The sequence below is a fragment of the Mirounga leonina genome, unplaced genomic scaffold, assembly GCF_011800145.1.
Source record: "Mirounga leonina isolate KUSES-001 unplaced genomic scaffold, KU_Mleo_1.0 Mir_166, whole genome shotgun sequence".
Taxonomy (NCBI): Eukaryota; Metazoa; Chordata; class Mammalia; order Carnivora; family Phocidae; genus Mirounga; species Mirounga leonina.
The window spans coordinates 26715691-26738917 of NW_023270418.1; the positions used below are offsets into that span (position 1 = coordinate 26715691).

At 38.3% G+C, this 23227-nt stretch overlaps 1 protein-coding gene across 1 annotated transcript; it reads right to left on the reverse strand.

The window, feature by feature from the left end:
• Nucleotides 1-1688: 1688 nt before the first annotated feature.
• Nucleotides 1689-20146, reverse strand: LOC118016301 (glycine N-phenylacetyltransferase-like). The gene is made up of 7 exons (XM_035013737.1): nt 20078-20146; nt 11096-11185; nt 8444-8551; nt 4982-5108; nt 4027-4131; nt 2618-2672; nt 1689-2091 (listed from the first exon to the last, which is right to left on the reverse strand). Exons 1-7 carry the CDS (start codon nt 20144-20146, stop codon nt 1689-1691), a joined length of 957 nt encoding a protein of 318 aa, XP_034869628.1.
• Nucleotides 20147-23227: the final 3081 nt, after the last annotated feature.

Below are 23227 nucleotides of genomic sequence, written 5' to 3' on the forward strand. Positions count from 1 at the left end.
CAAAAAATGAGCAGAGGACCTGAAAAGACATTTTTTCTGAAGAAGACACACAAATGGCCAATAGGTACATGAAAAGATGCTCATCACTAATCATCAGGATAGGTAAATCAAAACCACAGTGAGATATTACCTTCACCTGTCAGGGTTTGTGTTACCAAAAAGACAAGAGATAACGAGGCTAGCAAGGATGTGGAGAAAAGGGAACCTTTGTGCACTGTTGGTAGGAATGTAAATCATTACAGCCACTATAGAAAACAGTGTGGAGGTTCTTCAAGAAATTAAAAATAGAACTTCAATATGACTCAGCAATCCTACTTCTGGGTATATAGATCCAAAGGAAATGAAATCACTACCTAGGAAAGATTTCTGCATTCCCACATTCACCACATTGTTCACAACAGCCAACTCATGGAAACAAGCTAAGTGTCCATTGACAGATGAATGGATAAAAATGATGTGATGCAAACACACACACACACACACAATGGAATATTATTCATCCATAAAATAACAAGGAAATCCTGCCATTTGTGACAACATGGATGAATCTGGAGGGCATTATATTAGTGAAATGAGCCAGACAGATAAAGACAAATACTATGGTATCACTTATATGTGGAACCTCAAAAAAAAAAAAAAAAGTCGAACTCATAGAAATATGAGTGGTTTCTATGAGTTCGAAAAATGGTGGTTGCCAGGGGCTGGGATGTGGATGGCATAGGGAGAGGCTGGTAAAAGTGTTCAAACTTTCAGTCTTAAGATGAGTTAAGTGCTTAGGACCTAATATATAGCATGGTGATTATTGTTGATAATTCTGTGTCACTAAAATTTGCTAAGAGATTAGATCTTTTTAAAAAATTTTTATTGTTATGTTAATCACTTATACATTACATCATTAGTTTTTGATGTAATGTTCCATGACTCATTGTTTGTGTATAGCACCCAGTGCTCCATGCAGAACGTGCCCTCTTTAATACCCATCACCAGGCTAACACATCCTCCCACTCCCCTCCCCTCTAGAACCCTCAGTTTGTTTTTTAGAGTCCATCATCGCTAAGAGATTAGATCTTAAGTGTTCTCTCTCACACACACAAAAGTAAGTATATGAAATAATGAAAGTATTAACTTGGTTGCGGGAGGCCTTTCACAATGTATATGTGTATATATGTATATATTACCACGTTTTGTACTTTAAATATATTACAATTTCATTTGACGATTATACCTCAGTGAAGCTAGTTGAGGGTGGGAGGGGGAGAGGGAGGGTAAAGAAAAGAGAGAGGATAATTACACTATACCCTTAAGATAATGCCACATCTTGGCAAAAGTGTCGGGATATGCTCATTAGCAATACTCTGCTTGTAAGATAGGAGTTCCAGGAGAAGCATTAGGGCAGAATGCAGCTGAATAGTGTCACTGAGATCCAGAAGTGTAGGAAACTGAGCAAGACCGCGTCCACTACAGGAAGGTCTGGCCATGCCAGGTCTGCTGGACCCAAAGGGAAGTCCGTGAGTGGTTTAAGAGCAGCAAGGACTGTGTGATTCTGTTGACCATTTGTACTGCTTCCCAGAGCCCAGACAACACGTACCACCTTACTGCTAATTACAATTTATTCTTTCTCTCTGCCCACCCATCCACTCTTCCTGCCACATCAGCCCACCCAACACTGCTTTGTGTTCAGGGCTGCTTCACAGGGGCACACAGTGCCACTGGTTCCAGTCACAGGGCAAGGTGATATGATTCAGACTGTGACTCATTTTCTGTATGATTTTGTTGGTTACAAATGTATGGTAATAGGTAGGGTAGTCAAGTTTGTCCAGAGCATGGATGTGAACATCCATGAGATAGGAGATGAGACCCTTGTTCCGGTACTCAGGCAGAGTACCCCCCATCCGTATCTCGTCTGTCTGGTCCATCAGGCTCCAAGACACAGGGGTCCCCTGGGGCCCCAGCAGGCAGAAGGTGGGGAAGTTCTGGATACAGCGCTCGATGAATCTCTGGCTCCTGTCATTGCCACCGAAATGCCAGAATTTATTCACCAAGGCAGCATGAGTAACATCCATGGAGGAGAGTTTAAACATCTCTTGGTTGCTGTTGAGAACAAGGGAAAAGAACACCCCGTAATATCACACATACTGCGGAGTATTATATTTGTTTTCCCCAAAACTGTCTTCAGACAATGCAAATTGGAGTACAGTAAAGGCATAGATTCTGTAGCCAGATTGCCTGAATTCATAATCTTTTTATAAAATGGAGGTATTAACACAGTTGTGATATTAGTAGCACCCCTGTTAAATAGTATAAGAGCTATCACGTGATAAGTACCTAGGACTTGTGCCACACGAAAAATAAGAATTACACAAAAATAAAGCATTATTTTTGTCAACATTGCTGTTACTCTCCACTTAAGATGGGAGAATTGATAACATTCCTGTTCTACACATAAGAATAGGTAAGCAGAAAATAAGTAAGTGCCTCAAAGCATATGCTAGCAAGCTATAAAGCCAGAACTTGGTATCTTGTAATCCTGGAATCTTTGGATTCTCCTTGGCCACTGTGGGAGAGCTGAAGTCCAGGGAGAGGCAGGGATGTGGAGTGCAGGCAGCCCCCACCTTACAGAACATTGAAGTCTGAAGGCTGCTGCAGAGGTGGAGAAGTGTTGGGGAGGTGACCTGGAAAGAGCCCGCAATGTGGAAGCAGGAAATGTAGACATGAGCCCCAGTTATGCCCTTAACCATCCACGTGACCCGAACAAGCTGTTTCATCAACTGGACCTGTTTTCCATCAGGAAGATGGGGATAATGTCTCCTACCTTCTCTATCTCATGGGATGGACAAGACAATCAAATGAGATTATAGATTTGGATGTGTCTTTCAGATGTAAGGTGCAATACAGTGTGAATAAGGCTTTTCCAGGCATATTAACACACAAGAGGGCCATAGGATTGGACATCTCCAGATCAAATCCCTGTATCAGTTTTAATTCTATTCAGGCATAAGTGGAGGGAAATATATAATATGTTTAAATTCTTTTTATTGGAAAACTTTTGCTCTGAGAAGTAAATTCATTGCATATTTATGAGGCATCTACTTTGTTTTCTGTTCTGGCTACTGAAAACTTATTGGTGAACAATATAAGGAGTGTCCCCTGATCTTGTGGAGTTTGAATTGTTGCAAGGGAAGAATCAAACAACAAATAGGTCAATAAATACACAAAAAAGCTGATTTCGGATAGTGATAAGTGCACTGAGGAAAATAAAAATTGGGTTTCGTGATGAAGAATTATGGGAAGGGGTGGTTTTAGGTTGCTCTGAGGAGAACTCTCTAAGGAAATGATATTTGAGAGAATGAATGGCAAGAAAGAAGCAACTAGGGGCACCTAGGTGGCTCAGTTGGTTAAGCGACTGCCGTCGGCTCAGGTCATGATCCTGGAGTCCTGGGATCAAGTCCCACATCGGGCTCCCCGCTCAGCAGGGAGTCTGCTTCTCCCTCTGACCCTCCCCCCTCTTATGCTCTCTGTCTCCCATTCTCTCTCTCAGATAAATAAATAAAACCTTTAAAAAAAAAAAAAAGAAGCAACTATGCAAAGATCAGAGGGAAGGACATTTTAGGGAAGAACAGATGCAATGATCCAAAGGTATGTGTGAGTGTATGAAATCAAGTCACAGAAAAAAGGCCAAAGCTGCTGGTAGGAGGAAGCAAGAGGGACAAGATGAAGTCCAAGAGATGGTGGATTGCAGGTCTCATAGGACCCTAAATGTCTGTAATGGGCATGTGAGCTGAAAAAAAACACAAAACACTGATGACTTTTAAGTGGATGAATTGATATAATCCATGTACAAAAGGATCATCCTGGAAATTGATTGTAGGGAGGCAAGAGTGAACATAAGGAAAGAAGTTGGGAGGCCACTTCCATACAGAAAGATGAGAGTAATGCAGAGCATCTTTTTTCAAACTCACATGACTTTGCGTCTGCCAGATTTAAGAGGTAAGTTCTTTGCCTCCAGCAAGGAAGGGAGCAGTTTACTTGCTGTCTCAGGCAACATATACATAATGCCTTGTTTTTGCGTGACCTTGACCAATTTAGCAGCTGCAAGATTTTGTATCACTTCGTTCAGACTGGACTGCGAACCTAGACAGGGGTAAGGTAAGGTGAGAAATAATTGCCCATGTAGATGCTACAGAAGCTTGCTGGTGGAAATATACAGAATTTAAAGTCAGGCAGTATTGCTTCTGGTGTTGCCTTTAACCATGTGACCATGCCCAAGTCACTCTCGTATGCAAGCAGATAATACTAGACATCCTGACTACATCACTGTGAAATCAGTGGAGAAATGGTATCTTAAAAATAGTAGCCAACCTTGAGTGTGCACATAATTCATGCCCACGTATTGGTCTAATACCACATTTAATTCTTCCATTGACCCTATGTTTTAGGTATTTTACTACCCTCATTTTTTTTTACATATGAGGAAACTGAATAATAGATAAGTTACATCACTTGCTCAAATCACAAAGCAAGTAACAGGAAGAGCAAGGATGCCACCCTAGAGAATCTGACTCTGGAGGGCATGCTCACACCCATGGTTGTTCTTGTGACCTGGAGGTTCTCCCTGGCACAAGGAACTGTCATTCTTATTCTAGGAATGGAAGGCCAGAGGGGGAGCTCTGCTTGCACACCTAATCACACTAAGGGACCCTGAATATGTCTGCAAAATATATCATGAATCCTCAGCTAACAAGAAATTCCATTACTCACAGTTCCTTGTGTCAAGGCTATAGTTTGCAATGTTTGAATTCTATTCCACTGAAGAGGGGGTAGCAGCTGATGCAAAGAATGAACATCAAGCTGAGTGGGGTTTCGTAGAGCTTCCTACCCCTACAAAGACTGTAGGGGAATGTTCTCAGGATGAAAAGTGACCCTGCAGTTGTAGCCATGAACAGTCACAGAAGCCAGCACACATCCCAGATCCCTTACTTACTTTGGATTTGCAAATGTTGTTTCCAGTTGATGATACCTGATGCACCAAGGAATTCTTGACAGTTTTGGGGGTTCTTAGAATAAACTTGGTAGGTGTTGGTGTAGTGATCAAAATCATCTGTCATTTCCTGTTTGGTTAGGTAATGTGGAATAAATAAAATTGAATATACCCAGTGATTAGAATACTTGGCCTTTGTATTTCATTATACTGTGCTATTTTATAAACATATAAATATTGATATTTTTCTTGATGTATTCTCATTATTCCTGAATCATTTACATCATGAGAGCAAGTCAGGGATTTAATCAATTATTCAATTTATGGTTAAGAAAAACTTGCTAAACTAGGTATTTATATGTTGTGTTACAATTTCAAATCAACCAAATGTGCACTGGTTTAGAAAGCATTCTTCTATAATTCTGTAATCCTCAGGAGAAAGAAATTACTGTCAAAGGCAAGCTTCCATTGCAAGAGTAAATCTTATTCTATTTAAAAGAGTCTCAAAAAAAAAAAAAGTCTCAGAACATATGGATTATAAACATAACAATATTGAAATTGACACAGGTAACCTTGTATTGGAATTTTCACTTTTATGTGATATAGCTACACAAAACAAAGACACATGATGTCCTTATTTTTTCTTTTAAATTGTTTATTTAAGTGCAATCAATATACAACATTATATTAGTTCCAGGTGTACAATACAATGACTCAACACTTCTATACATTACTCAGTGCTCATCATGATAAATGCACTCTTAATCCTCTTCACCTACTTCACCCATTCCCCCCACCCCCACCCCCCGCCTCTGGCAACCACCAGTTTTTTTTTTCTGTATTTAAGAATCGATTTTTTGTCCCTTTTTTCTTTGTTTGTTCATTTGTTTTGTTTCTTAAGTTCCACATATGAGTGAAATCATGTGGTATTTGTCTTTCTCTGACTGACTTATTTAACATTATACCCTCTAAGTCCATTCACATTGTTGTAAATGACAAGGTTTCATTCTTTTTTATGGCTGAGTAATATTTCATTATATATATATGTATATATAATATATCCATACATATATAAAAAACACTTTTTCTTTATCCATTCATATATTGGTGGAGAATTGGATTACTTCAATATCTTGGTTATTGTAATAATCCTGCAATAAACATAGGGGCACATATATCTTTTCAAATTATTATTTTCACTTACTTTGGGTAAATACCCAATAGTAGAATTATTGGATCATATGGTAATTTAATTTTTAAGTTTTTGAGGAACCTCCTTATTGTTTCCGTAGAGACTGCACTAATATACATTCCCAACAGTGTACAAGGGTTCCTTTTGCTCCACAACCTCATTAACACTTACTTCTTGTGTTTTTCATTTGAGCCATTCTGATAGGTATAAAGTGATATCTAATTGTGGTTTTAATTTGCATTTCCCTGATGATTAGTGATATTGAGCATCTTCCATTGTGTCTGTTGGCCATCTGTATGTCTTCTTTGGATAAATGTCCGTTCAGGTCCTCTGCCTATTTTTTAATTGGGTTATTTGTTTTTTTGGTGTTGAGTTGTATAAGTTCTTCATATATTTTGGATATTAACCCCTTATTGGACACATGATGTCTTTAAAATGTAAACCACAGAAGACATGAACAGACACTTCTCAAAAAAAGACATACAAATGGCTAACAGACACATGAAAAAATGTTCATCATCATTAGCCATCAGGGAAATTCAAATCAAAACCACATTGAGATACCACCTTACACCAGTCAGAATGGCAAAAATTGACAAGGCAAGAAACAACAAATGTTGGAGAGGTTGTGGAGAAAGGGGAACCCTCTTACACTGTTGGTGGGAATGCAAGTTGGTACAGCCACTTTGGAAAACAGTGTGGAGGTTCCTCAAAAAATTAAAAATAGAGCTACCCTACGACCCAGAAATTGCACTCCTGGGTATTTACACCAAAGACACAGATGTAGTGAAAAGAAGGGCCACATGCACCCCAGTGTTTATAGCAGCAATGTCCACAGTAGCCAAACTGTGGAAAGAGCTGAGATGACCTTCAACAGATGAATGGATAAAGAAGATGTGGTCCATATGTACAATGGAATATTACTCAGCCATCAGACAGGATGAATACCCAACTTTTACATCAACATGGATGGGACTGGAGGAGATTATGCTAAGTGAAATAAGTCAAGCAGAGAAAGTCAATTATCATATGGTTTCACTTATTTGTGGAACATAAGGAATAGCATGGAGGACATTAGGAGAAGGAAGGGAAAAATGAAGGGGGGGAATCAGAGGGGGAGATGAACCATAAGAGACTATGGGCTCTGAGAAACAAACTGAGGGTTTTAGAGGGGAGAGGGGTTGGGGGATGGGTTAGCCCAGTGATGGGTATTAAGGAGGGCACGTGCTGCATGGAGCACTAGGTGTTATATGAAAACAATGAATCGTGGATCACTACATCAAAAACTAATGATGTATGGTGACTAACATAATAAAATTAAATTAAATTAAAAAAATAAAGTGTAAACCAAAATGCACTATTATTTAAAAAAAATAATTTGCATTCCCCAAAAAATTGAAACACAAAATTTGTTCAAAAATATCTTCTCAAATTTAACAGATGAGAGTTGAGTTTATTTGAAGATGAAGGAAGGAGTCAGGAAACAACTACCCAACAAGGGTAGAATAGCTAGAAAGTGCTTCACAGAAATGCACTCATAGCTTCATCTTTTATATCAATAATTAATGTAAATGTCTTCATTTTTATAGTCTGTTTAGTTCAGTGTTTTTGAAAAGCACTATATATATTTAAATTTTATTTGAAAATTTTATATTAAAATGATATTATATGATTACATATTTTGCATGCATAAATTTTTACTTTATATTTTCCAATATGCTTATAACATATTTGTATTTGAAATGTATTAAGTACTTAGTTTGAGTGATCTTTAGAAGTTGGCACTGAAAATATATTCCTAAATAAAGGCATTGCAATTTGTTCTTTATATTTTCTTAACATTCTTCATATTTATCTCGACATATTTTTAGGTGTTATTTTTTCTGTTTAGAATGCAGCTTCTATTCTTGTTAGCCTGCCAAAAACCTATTTATCTTCAAAATCCAGTCTTGGGGAAATGTCTACCTGGAAGGCCCTCTGATCCTTTATTTGCATACCCTGACATCTGTGGTTTTAATCATCTCTTGGACAGTACTGCTTGTATCTTGTATGTTGTATGTTCTTATATGTTTTTGTACATTTTCACTCCATGTTGTAATTTATTCACTTATCTGTCTTTTCCTCCAGGCTGTGAGCTTCTTGAGGACAGGGACTTGCTCACCATCACACAATTCATTTCTATATCACCTAGGTCTACCACATTGCCAGGTGCTTGGTAGGCACATAGCAAACAAGAAAACAAAAATGTACTCATTCCACATCTGGCACCTTACCTCCTCCTGAGGGCGGATAACCACTGTTGTAAAATCAGGCCACTTGTCCACCAGGGCCTTCAGCTTGAATGGGTCTCCCTGGTTCATGTGGAAGACAGTCCCATAAACCTGTGCCATCCCAAGAAAATCGGGGGGTCAGCTTATTGGGAAAGGATGGTACAGTGCCTTGTTTGATCAGGGCAAGGATTATTTCTATGAAATCAAGGTGATAATTGATAGGGCATGTGGTTTAAATCACCTTCAGATTCCACTTTATTACTCCAAATAGAAAGAGGTTTGGGGGTCAAACCATGAGAACATTATATGAATACAGTTAAACATTCAGATAAATTAATTAAAAATCATCCACTATCACATTGTAGAACTTAGTGTTGTATCTTTCCATTTTATTTCATTTATTGACAAATACACATACAATTTTTAAGCAGTGAAATTAACTAATATATATTAGTTTAACACATGTCCCCCCCCACACACACACACTATACTATGGGCATATTTCCGTGTCAAAAAACACAAATTTATATAATCATTTTTAAAGACTGCATAATATCCATCATATGAAAGAACCCCAGTTCAGTTTTTTTCTGCACCTATTAAGAGAAGATCATCTGGCTTTTTTTCTTTAATCTATTGATACAATGATATACACTGATTGATCTTTGATTGTTGAACCTGCCTTGCAGTCTCATGATAAATTCCCCTTGGTTATAATGTATTATCCTTTTGATATATTGATGGATTTGACTTGATAGTATTTTGCTGAGGATTTTTTGCATCTATGTTCATGAGGAATATTGTTCTCTAGTTCTCTCTCTTTTTCTTTAATAAAATCTACCTCTGGTTTTGATATTAGGGTAATTCTCGACTCATAAAATGAGTTGGGAAGTGTTTCCGCCTCTGATATTTTCTGCAAGAGTATGCATAGAATTGATATTATTTCTTCCTTCCATGTGTGGTAGAAATTGCCATGAAAGCCATCTAAGCAATGGTATTTTCTTTGTTGGAAAGTTTTAAATTATGAAATCAATCTCTGCAGTAGATACAGGATGATAAAGGTTATATTTTTCTTCTTCAGTGACTGTTGGTAATTTTTACTTTCCACAGAACATAAATTGTGAAATCTATGGGCACAGTGTTGATAATGATATGTCTTTATTATCCTTATATTGTTTATGGGGTTGGTATTAATAGCCCCTATTTCATTCCTGATTTGATTTGTGTCTTCCCTATGCATCTCGGAGTCAGAAGTTTATCAATATTATTGATCTTTTCAATGAGCCAGATTTGATTCATTTTCTTGATTGGTTTTCTCCTCTCAAATTCATTGGTTTCTGCTCTTATCTTTTATAATTTCCTTAATTCTGTTTGCTTTGGAGTTAATTTATTCTTTTTCTGGTTTTTCAGGTGGAGACTTAAAACACTGATTTGAGACCATTATTTTTTTCAGGAAAGCACTTAATGCTATATATTTCCCACTTATCACTGCTTTAGCTGCATCCCAAAACTTTTGATATGTTGTGCTTTCATCTTTATTCAACTCAGATATTTTCTAATTTTCCTTATGACTTTGAAGTATGGTTTATTTAGAAATGTGTTGTATATTTCTAAAATTTGAGTGTTTTTCTAGATACCTGCCAGTGTTTTTTAAAGTTTAATATCGTATTACTGAAGGACATACTTGTTATGATTTCAGTTCTTTAAAAAGTCTTGAAAATGTGATCTATCTTTGTATACATTCCATGTGCACTTGGAAAGAATGTGTATTCTGCTATTGTTGAGGGATGTATTCTGTAAATGTCAATTAAGTTGGTTCATAGTATTTTTCAGGTCTTCTATATAGGTTATAAGTTTTCTGCCTATTCTATAAATTACTTAGGAGTGTTAAAATCTTCAATCACACATATGGGTTTATCTATTTGTTCTTTCAGTTCTATTGGTTTTTGTCCCATGTCCTTTGAACCTCTGTTGTTACATGTATACATTTCAGCATTTTTAATGTCTTCATCGTGAATTTATACCTTTATTAAAATGGAGTGGCACTCTTTATCCCTGTAATATTCTAGTCCCTTTGCAATATATATTATTGCCCCCCCAATAAAACCCCACCTCTTTATATACAAGATCATTGATCCATTTCTAAAATAAAATTTCTATCTTGTCCCATATTAAACATAAGCTTTTGGAGTTTGACAAAATAGAAATTGGCCTATCATTAATTTCAAAGAATCATAATGGTTAACTTTTGTCAGGCACTCGATTGTTTAGAAAGAATAAGTTAAACATTAATGTGTTATTTCAGTCAACTGTGAAATTCTGGGAAGTCTTCCAGTGTTACATAATACAATTCTTGGAATGGCACAAAGATGTTTTTGGATCATCACACAGCAAAGATCACAGTGGATTTAAATCATATGAGTGCCACTCGCTAGTGGTGTGATCTTGGTCAAGTCTTAAAACTGAGCTTGCATTTCCTCTTTGGTTATATAGATATAACAGACTTGCCTTCCAGTGAGGTGATGTAAGCTAAATGAGATGTAAGACAAGTGAGTGCCTGGCACAGAGTAGGTGCTCAGAGAATGCTTGTTTTCCTTCCTACTTCTGTCATAGGCAGTTGCTAGTCCTTTTTCCCCCCTAAGAATGTTCTGTCACCTTTAAGGACTCTGGGAGGCTCTTCCTCAAGGATTTCTCTAGCATCTGCAGCACTTGTGGGCCTTGTAAGTGGAACATCTTGGCCTTAACCTAAAGAGAAGATCAAGAAATATTAAGGAATGTGAAGCAATGGAAAACATACAAAGACACAAAACAGATACAACAGGCAGTTCTAACTAATGGTCAGACCTTTATTCTTGTTGTTTTATTGGTGCCCTATTCACTGAACTCCTCACTAACTCCTGGGAAGAATAAGACTGGCAGAAATCACAGGTGCATCTTTCTAAAACCACTTTTTAATATTTTCTAAACTTTTAAAAATCTTTATGAAATTTTTATTTTAATTTTTATATCACCCAGCATACCAATAATTAAGGATGCACTAAGATGACCATATATACTATCTAAATATGCATGAACATCTTTGAGATTAAGTTCACATCCATGACAAGCCTGAGTCTGCCATTTAGAAGCTATGTGATGTTGGGCAAATTACTTAACTCCTCTGTGCCTTGGTTTCATTTATAAAATGGCAATGACTATAGTGCCTGTCCCATAAAGTAGTTGTGCCAGTTAAATAAATCAATACATGTGAGGTGCTTTGACCAGTGCATTTGAGCAAACACTTTTATTCCTCTTGAGTAAATATGTAGAAGTGCATTTACATGGTCATATAGTAAGCATATGTTTAACTTTATAAAAAACTGCCAGACTGCTTTTCCAAAGTGGCTGAACTATTTTATATTCCCTTAGCAGTGTTTGAGTTCCATTTGCTTCTCATTCTCTCCAGCACTTCTCCAGATGATTTTCTTATGTAGCCATTTTCAGGAATCATTGCTATAATAGGTAACAGATAAATCTCCAACAATACCCTTCAGGGGTCAGAGAGAGGAAGATAACTAGGCTCACCTCATCCCACAAACACAACTAGGTAAATATCAAATCATCCTAAATACCCCAGAAATCGACCTGAAGACTGGCAGAACAAACTCCACAACTAGAGAGAGAAAAGGCCACACCAAGGAAGGTAGAAGTGTGGAGATGGGGTTTGGGGGAGAAATGGATCAAGGGTGCTGTATAAGGGAGGTAGGTATGGTCTCAGAGAAAGGTGAGAGAGAGAGAGAGAGAGGAACACATGGGTATGTACAAGGAGAATGTCCAAAGCTGTTGGCTTGAAAAATGAGAGGAGCTAATTTTTGTGAGCTCTTGCAACCAGCAGGGCTTAAAGCCGAGTTTTAAAGATCAGCAGGCTCAGCTGGCACCATTTACCTCCCCCATGCTCAGCACAAACACAAAACCAACTGTGGGAAGCAAGTCAGCACAGACACTGGCTGCATGCTTACACCAAGGCCCACCCCCCTGCACTCTGGCAGGACTGCCCTTCTCAGTCAAATTTGCCTTGGTCCCAACATGACAGTCCCGTCCTCCAGAAGGCCAGCACAAACCCCTGCCCACACTACATCTCCTGACCAGAGAGTTCTGCAGGGTCTCAGTTCTGGAGTAGGTGTCAGGTCTCATTTCATAAGCAGACCAGAGCACACCTATTTAAAACCCACCACACTCAGGCTGGGGACCAAGCAATACCCACTGCATGCAAGGACTCTCTGCAGATGACTGGCCTGAAGCATCGAGCAGCTAAAACAACAGCAGAACACATGCAGCACACTAGAAGTCAACCACAAGAGAAAAAGACCATAAATACATGGAGGCTAAACAACATGCTACTAAACAATGAATGGATCAACCAGGAAATCAAATAAGAAATTTTAAAAATACATGGAAAAAATATAAATGAAAATACAGTAGTCCAGGAGAAGAGGCAAGATGGTGGAGGAGTAGGGGACCCTGTTTCAACCAGTCCCCTGAATTTAGCTGGATGTCTACCAAACCATTCTGAACACCCATGAAATCAGCCTGAGATGTAAGAATATATACTTGGATCTTTGCAAGCAGAAAGGCCTCCCTGGTGGAGAGGTATGAAGGGTGGAGTGTGAATCTGTGGGCAGATATCAGAAGATAAACAGAAGGGGGAGGAAGCTTCCATAAGCTGATGCATGGAAAGTGATATAACACTGGAGTGCAAAAGCATACCACATTGGGGACCAGGCACAAACTTGCAGAGCGGTAGCGGCTGGGAAGGGCTGTACAGCAGCCCCCAGACAGGATCCAGGAGTTGCGGGTGCATCCACGCAAACCAGAGGCAGCTCATGGTTTTAGAAGCACAAAGGGCAGAGACATGCCCTGGCCCTGGGATTGACCTCTGGGAGATTTGCTGTGGGCACACACCATCCCGGGAGGCTGTGGTTTTTAGCAGGGCAGACAGAAACGGAGACTGTGTGTCTTGGAGGGCTCAGTGAAGAGCAGACTACGATTTCTCTGCCCTGGGACAGAGGTTTGGGTGCGGCCATTTTTGCTCTGACTCTCAGCCGCCAGAGAACAAAAGCTCAAAAAATCAGTTTTCACTGAGCCTATCCCCCCCAACAGGGGGCAGGGCAACTCTGCCCAAACAGAGTTGCCTGAATAACAGTGCAGCAGGCCCCTCCCCCAGAACGCAGGCTGGAAGAACAAGAGGATGACAACCCTAAGGTCCCTATAAAACGGGTGCATCTTGCTTGGGTTGTGGTTAATACTTTGGACTCTGTACCTTTCCTCAACCACCTTTCAACAGAATGACTAAGAGGAGGAACCCCCAACAAAGAAAAGAACTAGAGACTATGGCCTCTGCTACAGACCTAATGGCTATGGATATAAGCAAGATGTCAGAGATAGACTTCAGAGTAGCAATTATGAAGTCGATATCTAGGTTTGAGAAAAATATTAGCAACAATATAGAATCTCTAAGGGCAGAAATGATATCTAATCAGGCCAAACTTAAAAATGCTATGAATTAGATGCAATCCAAACTGGATACCCTGACAGCCAGGGTAAATGAGGCAGAAGAACAAGTTAGTGAGCTAGAAGATAAGATGATAGAAAGGAAGGAAGCCGAGGAGGCCTGGGATAAACAGCTAGAAACCCATGAGAACAGACTTAGAGAGATCAGTGATGCCATGAAACATTCCAATGTCAGAATTATTGGGATCCCTGAGGGGGTGGAGAGACATAGAGGAATAGAAGGTATATTTGAGCAAATCATAGCTGAGAACTTCCCTAATCTGGGGAATGAAACAAGCATTCATGTCCAAGAGGCAGAGAGGATCCCTCCCAAGATCAATAAGAATGGACCATCACCCTGGCATATAATAGTAAAACTTGCTAATCTAAGAACCAAGGAAACTATCTTGAGAGCAGCTAGGGGGAAGAGATTTCTTACGTATGGAGGGAAGAACATCAGAATAACATCAGACCTGTCCACAGAGATCTGGCAAGCCAGAAAGGGCTGGCAAGACATATTCAGAGTACTAAACGAGAAGAACATGCAGCCAAGGATACTTTATCCAGCAAGGCTGTTGTTCAGAATGGATAGAGAGACAAAGAACTTCCTGGACTGGCAGAAACTGAAAGAATATGTGACCACCAAGCTGGCCCTGCAAGAAATATTAAAGGGGATTCCATAAAAGAAGAAAGACCCCAAGAGTAATATAGACCAGAAATTTACAGAGACAATCCATAGAAACAGGGACTTCACAGGCAATATGGTGGCACTAAAATCATATCTTTCAATGGTCACTCTCAATGTGAATGGCCAAAATGCTCCCATGAAACAGCGCGGGTTGCAGATTGGATAAAAAGACATGACCCATCCATATGCTGTCTACAAGAGACTCATTTTGAACCTAAAGATACCTCCAGATTGAAAGTGAGGGGATAGAGAACCATTTATCATGCCAACGGACTTCAAAAGAAAGCTGGGGTAGCAATTCTCATCAGAGAAATTAGATTTTAAGCTAAAGACTGTAGTAAGAGATGTAGAGGGACACTATATCATACTTAAAGGGTCTATCCAACATGAAGATCTAACAATTGTAAATATCTATGCCCCCAACATGGGAGCAGCCATCTACATAAGCCAACTGTTAACCAAAATAAAGAATCATATTGATAATAATACTTTAATAGTAGGAGACCTCAAGACTCCACTCTCAGCAATGGACAGATCATCTAAGCAGAAGATCAACAAAGAAACAAGAGCTTTGTATGACATCTTGGACCAGATGGACTTCATAGATATATACAGAACATTCCACCCTAAAACAATGGAATACTCATTTTTCTCGAATGCACATGGAACTTTCTCCAGAATAGACCACATACTGGTTCACAAATCAGGTCTCAACCAATACCAAAAGATTGAGATTATTCCCTGCATATTTTCAGGCCACAATGCTTTGAAACTGGAACTCAATCACAAGAAAAGATTTGGAAGAAATTCCACTTAACACTTGGAAGTTAAAGAGCATCCTGCTCAAGAATGTTTGTGTCAACCAGGAAATTAAAGAAGAACTTAAACAAGTCATGGAAACCAAAGAGAATGAAAACACATTGGTCCAAAACCTATGGGATACTGCAAAGATGGTCCTAAGAAGGAAATACATAGCCATCCAAGCCTCACTCAAAAAAGTAGAAAAATCCTGAATGCACAAGCTAAACTTACACCTAAAAGAGTTGGAGAAAGAACAGCAAATAAAACTTAAACCAAGCAGGAGAAGAGAAATAATAATGATTAGAGCAGAAAGCAATGAAATAGAAATCAGAAAAACAGTAGAACAGATCAATGAAACTAGAAGCTAGTTCTTTGAAACAATTAATAAGATCGATAAACCTCTGGCCAGCCTTATCCAAAAGAAAAGGTAAAGGACCCAAATTAATAAAATCATGAATGAAAGGGGAGAGATCACAACTAACACCAAGGAAATAGAAACAATTATTAGAAATTACTATCAGCAATATATGCCTGGAACAAATTAAGCAGCCTGGAAGAAATGGATGCCTTCCTGGAAACTTATAAACTACCAAGACTAAAACAGGAAGGAATAGACAATCTGAATAGACCAATAACCAGTAACAAAATTGAAGCAGTAGTCAAAAACCGCCCAAAAAACAAGAGTCCAGACCAGATGGCTTCCCAGGGGAATTCTCTCAAACATTTTAAGAAGAAATAATACCTAGTCTTCTGAAGCTGTTTCAAAAAATAGAAACAGAAGGGAAACTTCCAAACTCTTTCTATGAGGCCAGCATTACCCTGATCCCAAAACCAGGCAAAGACCCCATCAAAAAGGAGAATTATAGACCAATATCCCTGATGAACATGGATGCCAAAATACTCAACAAGATCCTAGCCAGTAGGATCCAACAGTACATTAAAAGGATTATCCCTCAAGACCAGGTGGGATTTATTCCTGGGATGCAAGGGTGGTTCAACATTCACAAATCAATCAACATGATAGAGCACATTAATAAATGAAAAGACAGGAACCATATGGTCTTCTCAATTGATGCAGAAAAAGCATTTGACAAAATACAGCATCCTTTCCTGATTAAAACTCTTCAGGGTGTAGAGATAGAGGGTGCATTCCTCAATTTCATAAAAACCATCTATGAAAAGCCCACAGCAAATATCATTCTTAATGGGGAAAAGCTGCGAGCTTTTCCCTTAAGATCAGAAACATGACAGGGATGCCCACTCTTGCCACTATTGTTCAACATAGTATTAGAAGTCCTAGCATCAGCAATCAGACAACAAAAAGAAATAAAAGACATTCAGATTGACAAAGAAGTCAAACTCTCTCTCTTTGCAGATGACATGATACTTTATGTGGAAAACCCAAAAGACTCCACCCCTAAATTACTAGAACTCATCCAGCAATTCACTAATGTGGCAGGATACAAATCAATGCACAGAAATCAGTTGCTTTTCTATACACTAACATTATACCTGTAGAAAGAGAAATTAGGGAATCGATTCCATTTACAATAGCCCAAAAACCATAAGATACTTAAGAATAAACCTAATCAAAGAGGTAAAGGATCTATACTCTAGACACTACAGAACACTTATGAAGGAAATTGAAGAGGACACAAAAAGATGGAAAAACATTCCATGCTCGGGGATCGGAAAAATAAACATTGTTAAAATGTCTATGCTGCCCAGAACAATCTACACTTTCCTTGCCATCCCTGTTAAAATACCATTGGCATTTTTCAAAGAGCTGGAACAAACAATCCTAAAATTTGTATGGAACCAGAAAAGATCCCAAATTGCCAAAGGAATGTTGAAAAAGAAAAACAAAGCTGGGGACATCACATTGCCTGACTTCATGCTATATTACAAAGCTGTGATTACCAAGACAGGATGGCATTCGCACAAAAACAGACACATAGATTAGTGGTACAGAATAGAGTCTCCAGAAATGGACCTTCAACTCTATGGTCAACTAATCTTCCACAAATCAGGAAAGAATATCCAATAGAAAAAAGACAATCTCTTCAATAAATGGTGCTGGGGAAATTGGACATCTACATACAGAAGAATGAAACTGGACCATTCTCTTACACCATACACAAAGATATAAATCCATCAAAATGGATGAAAGACCTCAGTGTGAGACAGGAATCTATCAAAATCCTAGAGGAGAACATAGGCAGTAACCTCTTTGACATCAGCCACAGCAACTTCTTTCATGACAAGTCTCCAAAGGCAAGGGAAACAAAAGCAAAAATGAACTTTTGGGACTTCATCAAGATAAAAAGCTTCTGCACAGCAAAGGAAACAGTCAACAAAACAAAGAGACAACCCACGGAATTGGAGAAGATATTTGCAAATAACATTACAGATAAAGGGCTGGTATCCAAAATCTATAAAGTACTTCTCAAACTCAACATCTGAAACACAAATAATCCAGTTAAAAATGGGCAGAAGACATGAACAGACACTTCTCCAAAGAAGACATACAAATGGCTAACAGACACATGAAAAAATGTTCATCATCATTAGCCATCAGGGAAATTCAAATCAAAACCACATTGAGATACCATCTTACACCAGTGAGAATGGCAAAAGTTGACAAGACAAGAAACAACAAATGTTGGAGAGGTTGTGGAGAAAGGGGAACCCTCCTACACTGTTGGTGGGAATGCAAGTTGGTACAGCCACTTTGGAAAACAGTGTGGAGGTTCCTCAAAAAATTAAAAATAGAGCTACCCTACAACCCAGCAATTGCACTCCTGGGCATTTACCCCAAAGATATAGATGTAGTGAAAAGAAGGGGCACCTGCACCCCAATGTTCATAGCAGCAATGTCCACAATAGCCAAACTGTGGAAGGAGCCAAGATGCCCTTCAACAGACAAATGGATAAAGAAGATGTGGTTCATATATACAATGAAATATTACTATGCAATGAAATATCAGAAAGGATGAATACACACCATTTACATCGACATGGATGGAACTCGAGGAGATTATGCTAAGTGAAACAAGTCATGCAGAGAAAGAGAAGTATCATATGGTTTCACTCATAATTGGAACATAAGGAATAGCACGGAGGACATTAGGGGAAGGAAGGGAAAACTGAAGGGGAGGAAATCAGAGGGAGAGATGAACCATGAGAGATTATGGACCATGGGAAACAATCTGAGGGTTTCAAATGGGGGGGAGGGGTCCGGGGGATGGGGTAGCTGGGTGATGGGTATTAAGAAGGGCATGTGTTGGGGTGCCTGGGTGGCTCAGTCGGTTAAGCGACTGCCTTCAGCTCAGGTCATGATCCTGGAGTCCCGGGATCGAGTCCCGCATCGGGCTCCCTGCTTGGCAGGGAGTCTGCTTCTCCCTCTGACCCTCCCCCCTCTCATGTGCTCTCTCTCTCTCATTCTGTCTCAAATAAATAAATAAAATCTTTAAAAAAAAAAAAAAAAGAAGGGCATGTGTTGTAATGAGCTCTGGGTTTTATACGGAACTAATGAAGCATTGAACACTACATCAAAAACTAATGATGTACTGTATGGTGACTAACATAACATAATAAAAAATAGTCTAGAGATAAGGAAAATAAATTATTTATTTTAGTTAAAAAAAAAAAGTAGTCCAAAACCTTTGGGATGTAGCAAAACAATCCTAAGAGGGAAGAATATAACAATACAGGCCTATCTCAAAAGCAAGAAAAATCTCAAATAAACAACCTAACTTTACATCTAAGGAGCTAGAAAAAGAATAGCAAAGCCTAAAGCCAGCAGAAGGAAGGAAATAATAAAAACTAGGGCAGAAATAAATGATATAAAAACTAAAAAAAACAGTAGAACAGATCACTGAAGCCAGGAGCTGGTTCTTTGAAAAAATTTATAATTTCCTTCATACATTAAACTATTAATAAGCATAAAAAAGAAAAAATTAATAAAATTGATAAACCCCTTGCCAGACTTGTCAAAAAGAAAAGAGAAATGACCCAAATAAATAATATCATAAATGAGAGAGGAGAGATAACAACCAACACCACCGAAATACCAACAATTGTAAGAGAATCTTATGAAAAACTATATGCTAATAAATCGGACAACCTAGAAGAAATGGATAAATTCCTACAAACATATAAACTACTAAATTTGAAACAGGAAGAAATAGAAAACCTGAGCAGACCCATAAGCAGCAAAGAAATTGAATCAGTAATAAACTCCCAGCAAACAAAAGTCCAGAATCCAATGGCTTCACAGGTGAATTCTACCAAATATTTATTTATTTATTTATTTATTATTATTATTTTTTAAGATTTTATTTATTTATTTGAGACAGAGAGAATGAGAGACAGAGAGCATGAGAGGGAGGAGGGTCAGAGGGAGAAGCAGACTCCCTGCCGAGCAGGGAGCCCGATGCTGGACTCGATCCCGGGACTCCAGGATCATGACCTGAGCCGAAGGCAGTCGCTTAACCAACTGAGCCACCCAGGCGCCCGAATTCTACCAAATATTTAAAGAGTTGATACTTATTCTTCTCAAACTATTCCAAAAAATAGAAAAGAAAACTTCCAAGTTCATTCTATGAGGCCAGCATTACCCTGATACCAAATCCAGATAAAGATGACAATAAGTAAGAGATCTCCAGGCCAATATACTTGATGAACATGGATGCAAAAATTCTCAATAAAATACTAGCAAACTGAATCCAACGACATTTAAAAAATCATTCACAATCAAGTGGAATTTATTCCTGGGATGCAAGAATGGTTTAAACAAATCAATCAGTGTGATACACCACATTAATAAAAGAAAGGATAAGAACTGTATGGTCCAATAGATGCAGAAAAAGCATTTGACAAAGTACAACATCCATTCATGATTTTAAAAAAAACCCACAAGAAAGTAGGGTTAGAGGAAACATATCTCAACATAATAAAGGCCATATATGGAAAACTCACAGCTAATATCATCCTCAGTGGTGAAAAACTGAGAGCTTTTCCTCTACGGTCAGGAACAAGACAGGGATATCCACTCTCACCACTGTTATTTAACATATTACTGGATGTCCTAGCCACAGCAATCAGACAACAAAAAGAAATTAAGGCATCCAAATCATCAAGGAAAAATTAAAACTCACTCTTTGCAGATGACATGTTACTATATATAGAAAACCCAAAAGACCACTGAAAACCTTCTAGAACTGATACATGAATTCAGGAAAGTCACAGGATACAAAATCAATGTATAGAAATCTGTTGCATTTCTACACACCAATAATAAAGCAATAGGAAGAGAAATTAAGGAATCCATCTCACTTACAATTGCACCAAAAACAGTAAGATACCTAGGAATAAGCCTAGCCAAAGAGGTGAAAGACCTGTACTCTGAAAATTATAAAATGCTGATGAAAGAAATTGAATGGTGCCTCAGTGGCTCAGTCGGTTAAGCGTCTGCCTTTGACTCAGGTCATGATCCCCAGGGTCCTGGAATCCAGCCCCACATCGGGTTCCCTGCTCAGCGTAGAGTCTGCTCCCCACTCTCCCCCTGCTCCTCCCCCCATTTGTGCTCTCTCTCTCTCTCAAATAAATAAATAAAATCTTAAAAAAAAAAAAAAGAAATTGAAGGGGACACACAAAAAAGGAAAAATATTCCTTGCTCATGGATTGGAAGAAGAAATATTGTTAAAATGTTTGTACTACCCTAGGTAATCTATACATTTAATGCAATCCCTATCAAAATACCAACAACATTTTTCACAGAGCTAGAACAAACAATTCTAAAATTTGTATGGAACCACAAAAGACCTAGCCAAAGCAACCTTGAAAAAAAAAAGCAAAGTAAGAGGCATCACAATCTCTACTTTAAGTTATGTCACAAAGCTGTAGTGATGAAGACAGTATGGTACTGGCACAAAAGTAGACACACAGATCAATAGAAGACAATAGAAAACCAAGAAATGAACCCACAACTATATGGTCAATTAATCTTTACCAAAACAGGAAAGAATATCCAGTGGGGAAAAGACAGTCTCTTCAACAAACAGTGTTGGGAAAACTGGACAGCAACATGCAAAAGAATGAAACTGGATCACTTTCTTACATCATACACAAAGATAAATTCAAAATGGATTAAATACCTAAATGTGAGACTTGAAACCAGAAAAATCCTAGAAGAGAAGACAGGCAGTAACTTGACATCGGCCATAGCAACTTCTTTCTAGATATGTCCCCAGAGGCAAGAGAAACAAAAGCAAAAATGAACTATTCAGACTTCATAAAAATAAAATGCTTCTGCATGGCAAAGGAAACAATCAACAAAACTAAAAGGCAACCTATGGAATGGGAGAAGGTATTTGCAAATGGCATATCCGATAAAGGGTTAGTATTCAAAATACCAGCTATATACCAAAGAACTTATAAAACTCAACACCTAAAAAATGAATAATCCTATTAGAAATGGGCAGAAGACATGAATAGACATTTTTCTGAAGAAGACATACAGATGGCCAACAGGTACATGAAAAGATAGTCAACATCACTGATTATCAGGGAAATGAATATCAAAACTTCTGTGAGATATCACCTTACACCTGTCAGAATGGCTAAACTCAACAACACAAGAAACAACAGGTGTTGGTCAGGATGTGAAGAAAGGGGAACACTCTTGCACTGTTGGTGGGATTTCAAACTGGTGAAGCCATTCTGGAAAATGGTATGGCGGTTACTCCAAAAGTTTAAAACAGAATTACCCTACAATTCAGCAATTGAACTACTAGGTGTTTACCCAAAGAATACAAAAATACCAATTGAACTACCAGGTGTTTACCCAAAGAACACAAAAATACTAATTCAAAGCGATACATGTACTCTCAATGTTTATAGCAGCATTATCTACAATAGCCAAATTTTGGAAAGAGCCCAAATGTCTGTCGACTGATGAATGGATAAAGAAGATGTGTGTACACACACACACACACACACACACACAATGGAATATTATGCAGCCATCAAAAGGAATGACATCTTGCCATTTGCAATGACATGGATGGAGCTAGAGAGTATTATGCTAAGGGAAATAAGCCAATCAGAGAAAGACAAATACCATATGATTTCACTCATGAAATTTAAGAAACAAAATAAGCAAAGGGAAAAAAGAGAGAGAGAGAGAGAATCCAAGAAACAGAGTCTTAACTATAGAGAACACATTGATGGTTACCAGAGGGGAGGTGGGTAAGAGGATGGGTGAAATAGGTGATAGGAATTAAGTGGTGCACTTACTATGATGAGCACCAGGTGTTGTATGGAAGTGTTGAATCACTATATTGTACACCTGAAACTAATATTAGACTGTATGTTAACTAACTGTAATTTAAATAAAAACTTTTTAAAAACCACAATACCTTCAAATCATTAAAGCAAGATTTGTAGAGCTAATTCCCAAGGCAGACCAAAAGACTGAGGTCAAAATGTATTTCAATAAATGCAATTATCTGAGGGACTTACAATGTGGAGTTTTACCCACATTGTAGGAGTGTTATCTTGGAAAATAGCAATGGTTAAAGAAATCCCTCCATCTACTTTGTGTTCCTGGAAGGGCTTATCCATCTTTCTTCCTCCTACCTGCCTTAATAAGACTCACTGATGCCCCACTTACTTACCTATGACAAGGCCAGACACCGACCCTCCAAATTCCCAATCTCTGCCTTATAAATGATTAACTGAGCTGAGTCATCCAATGATATATCAAA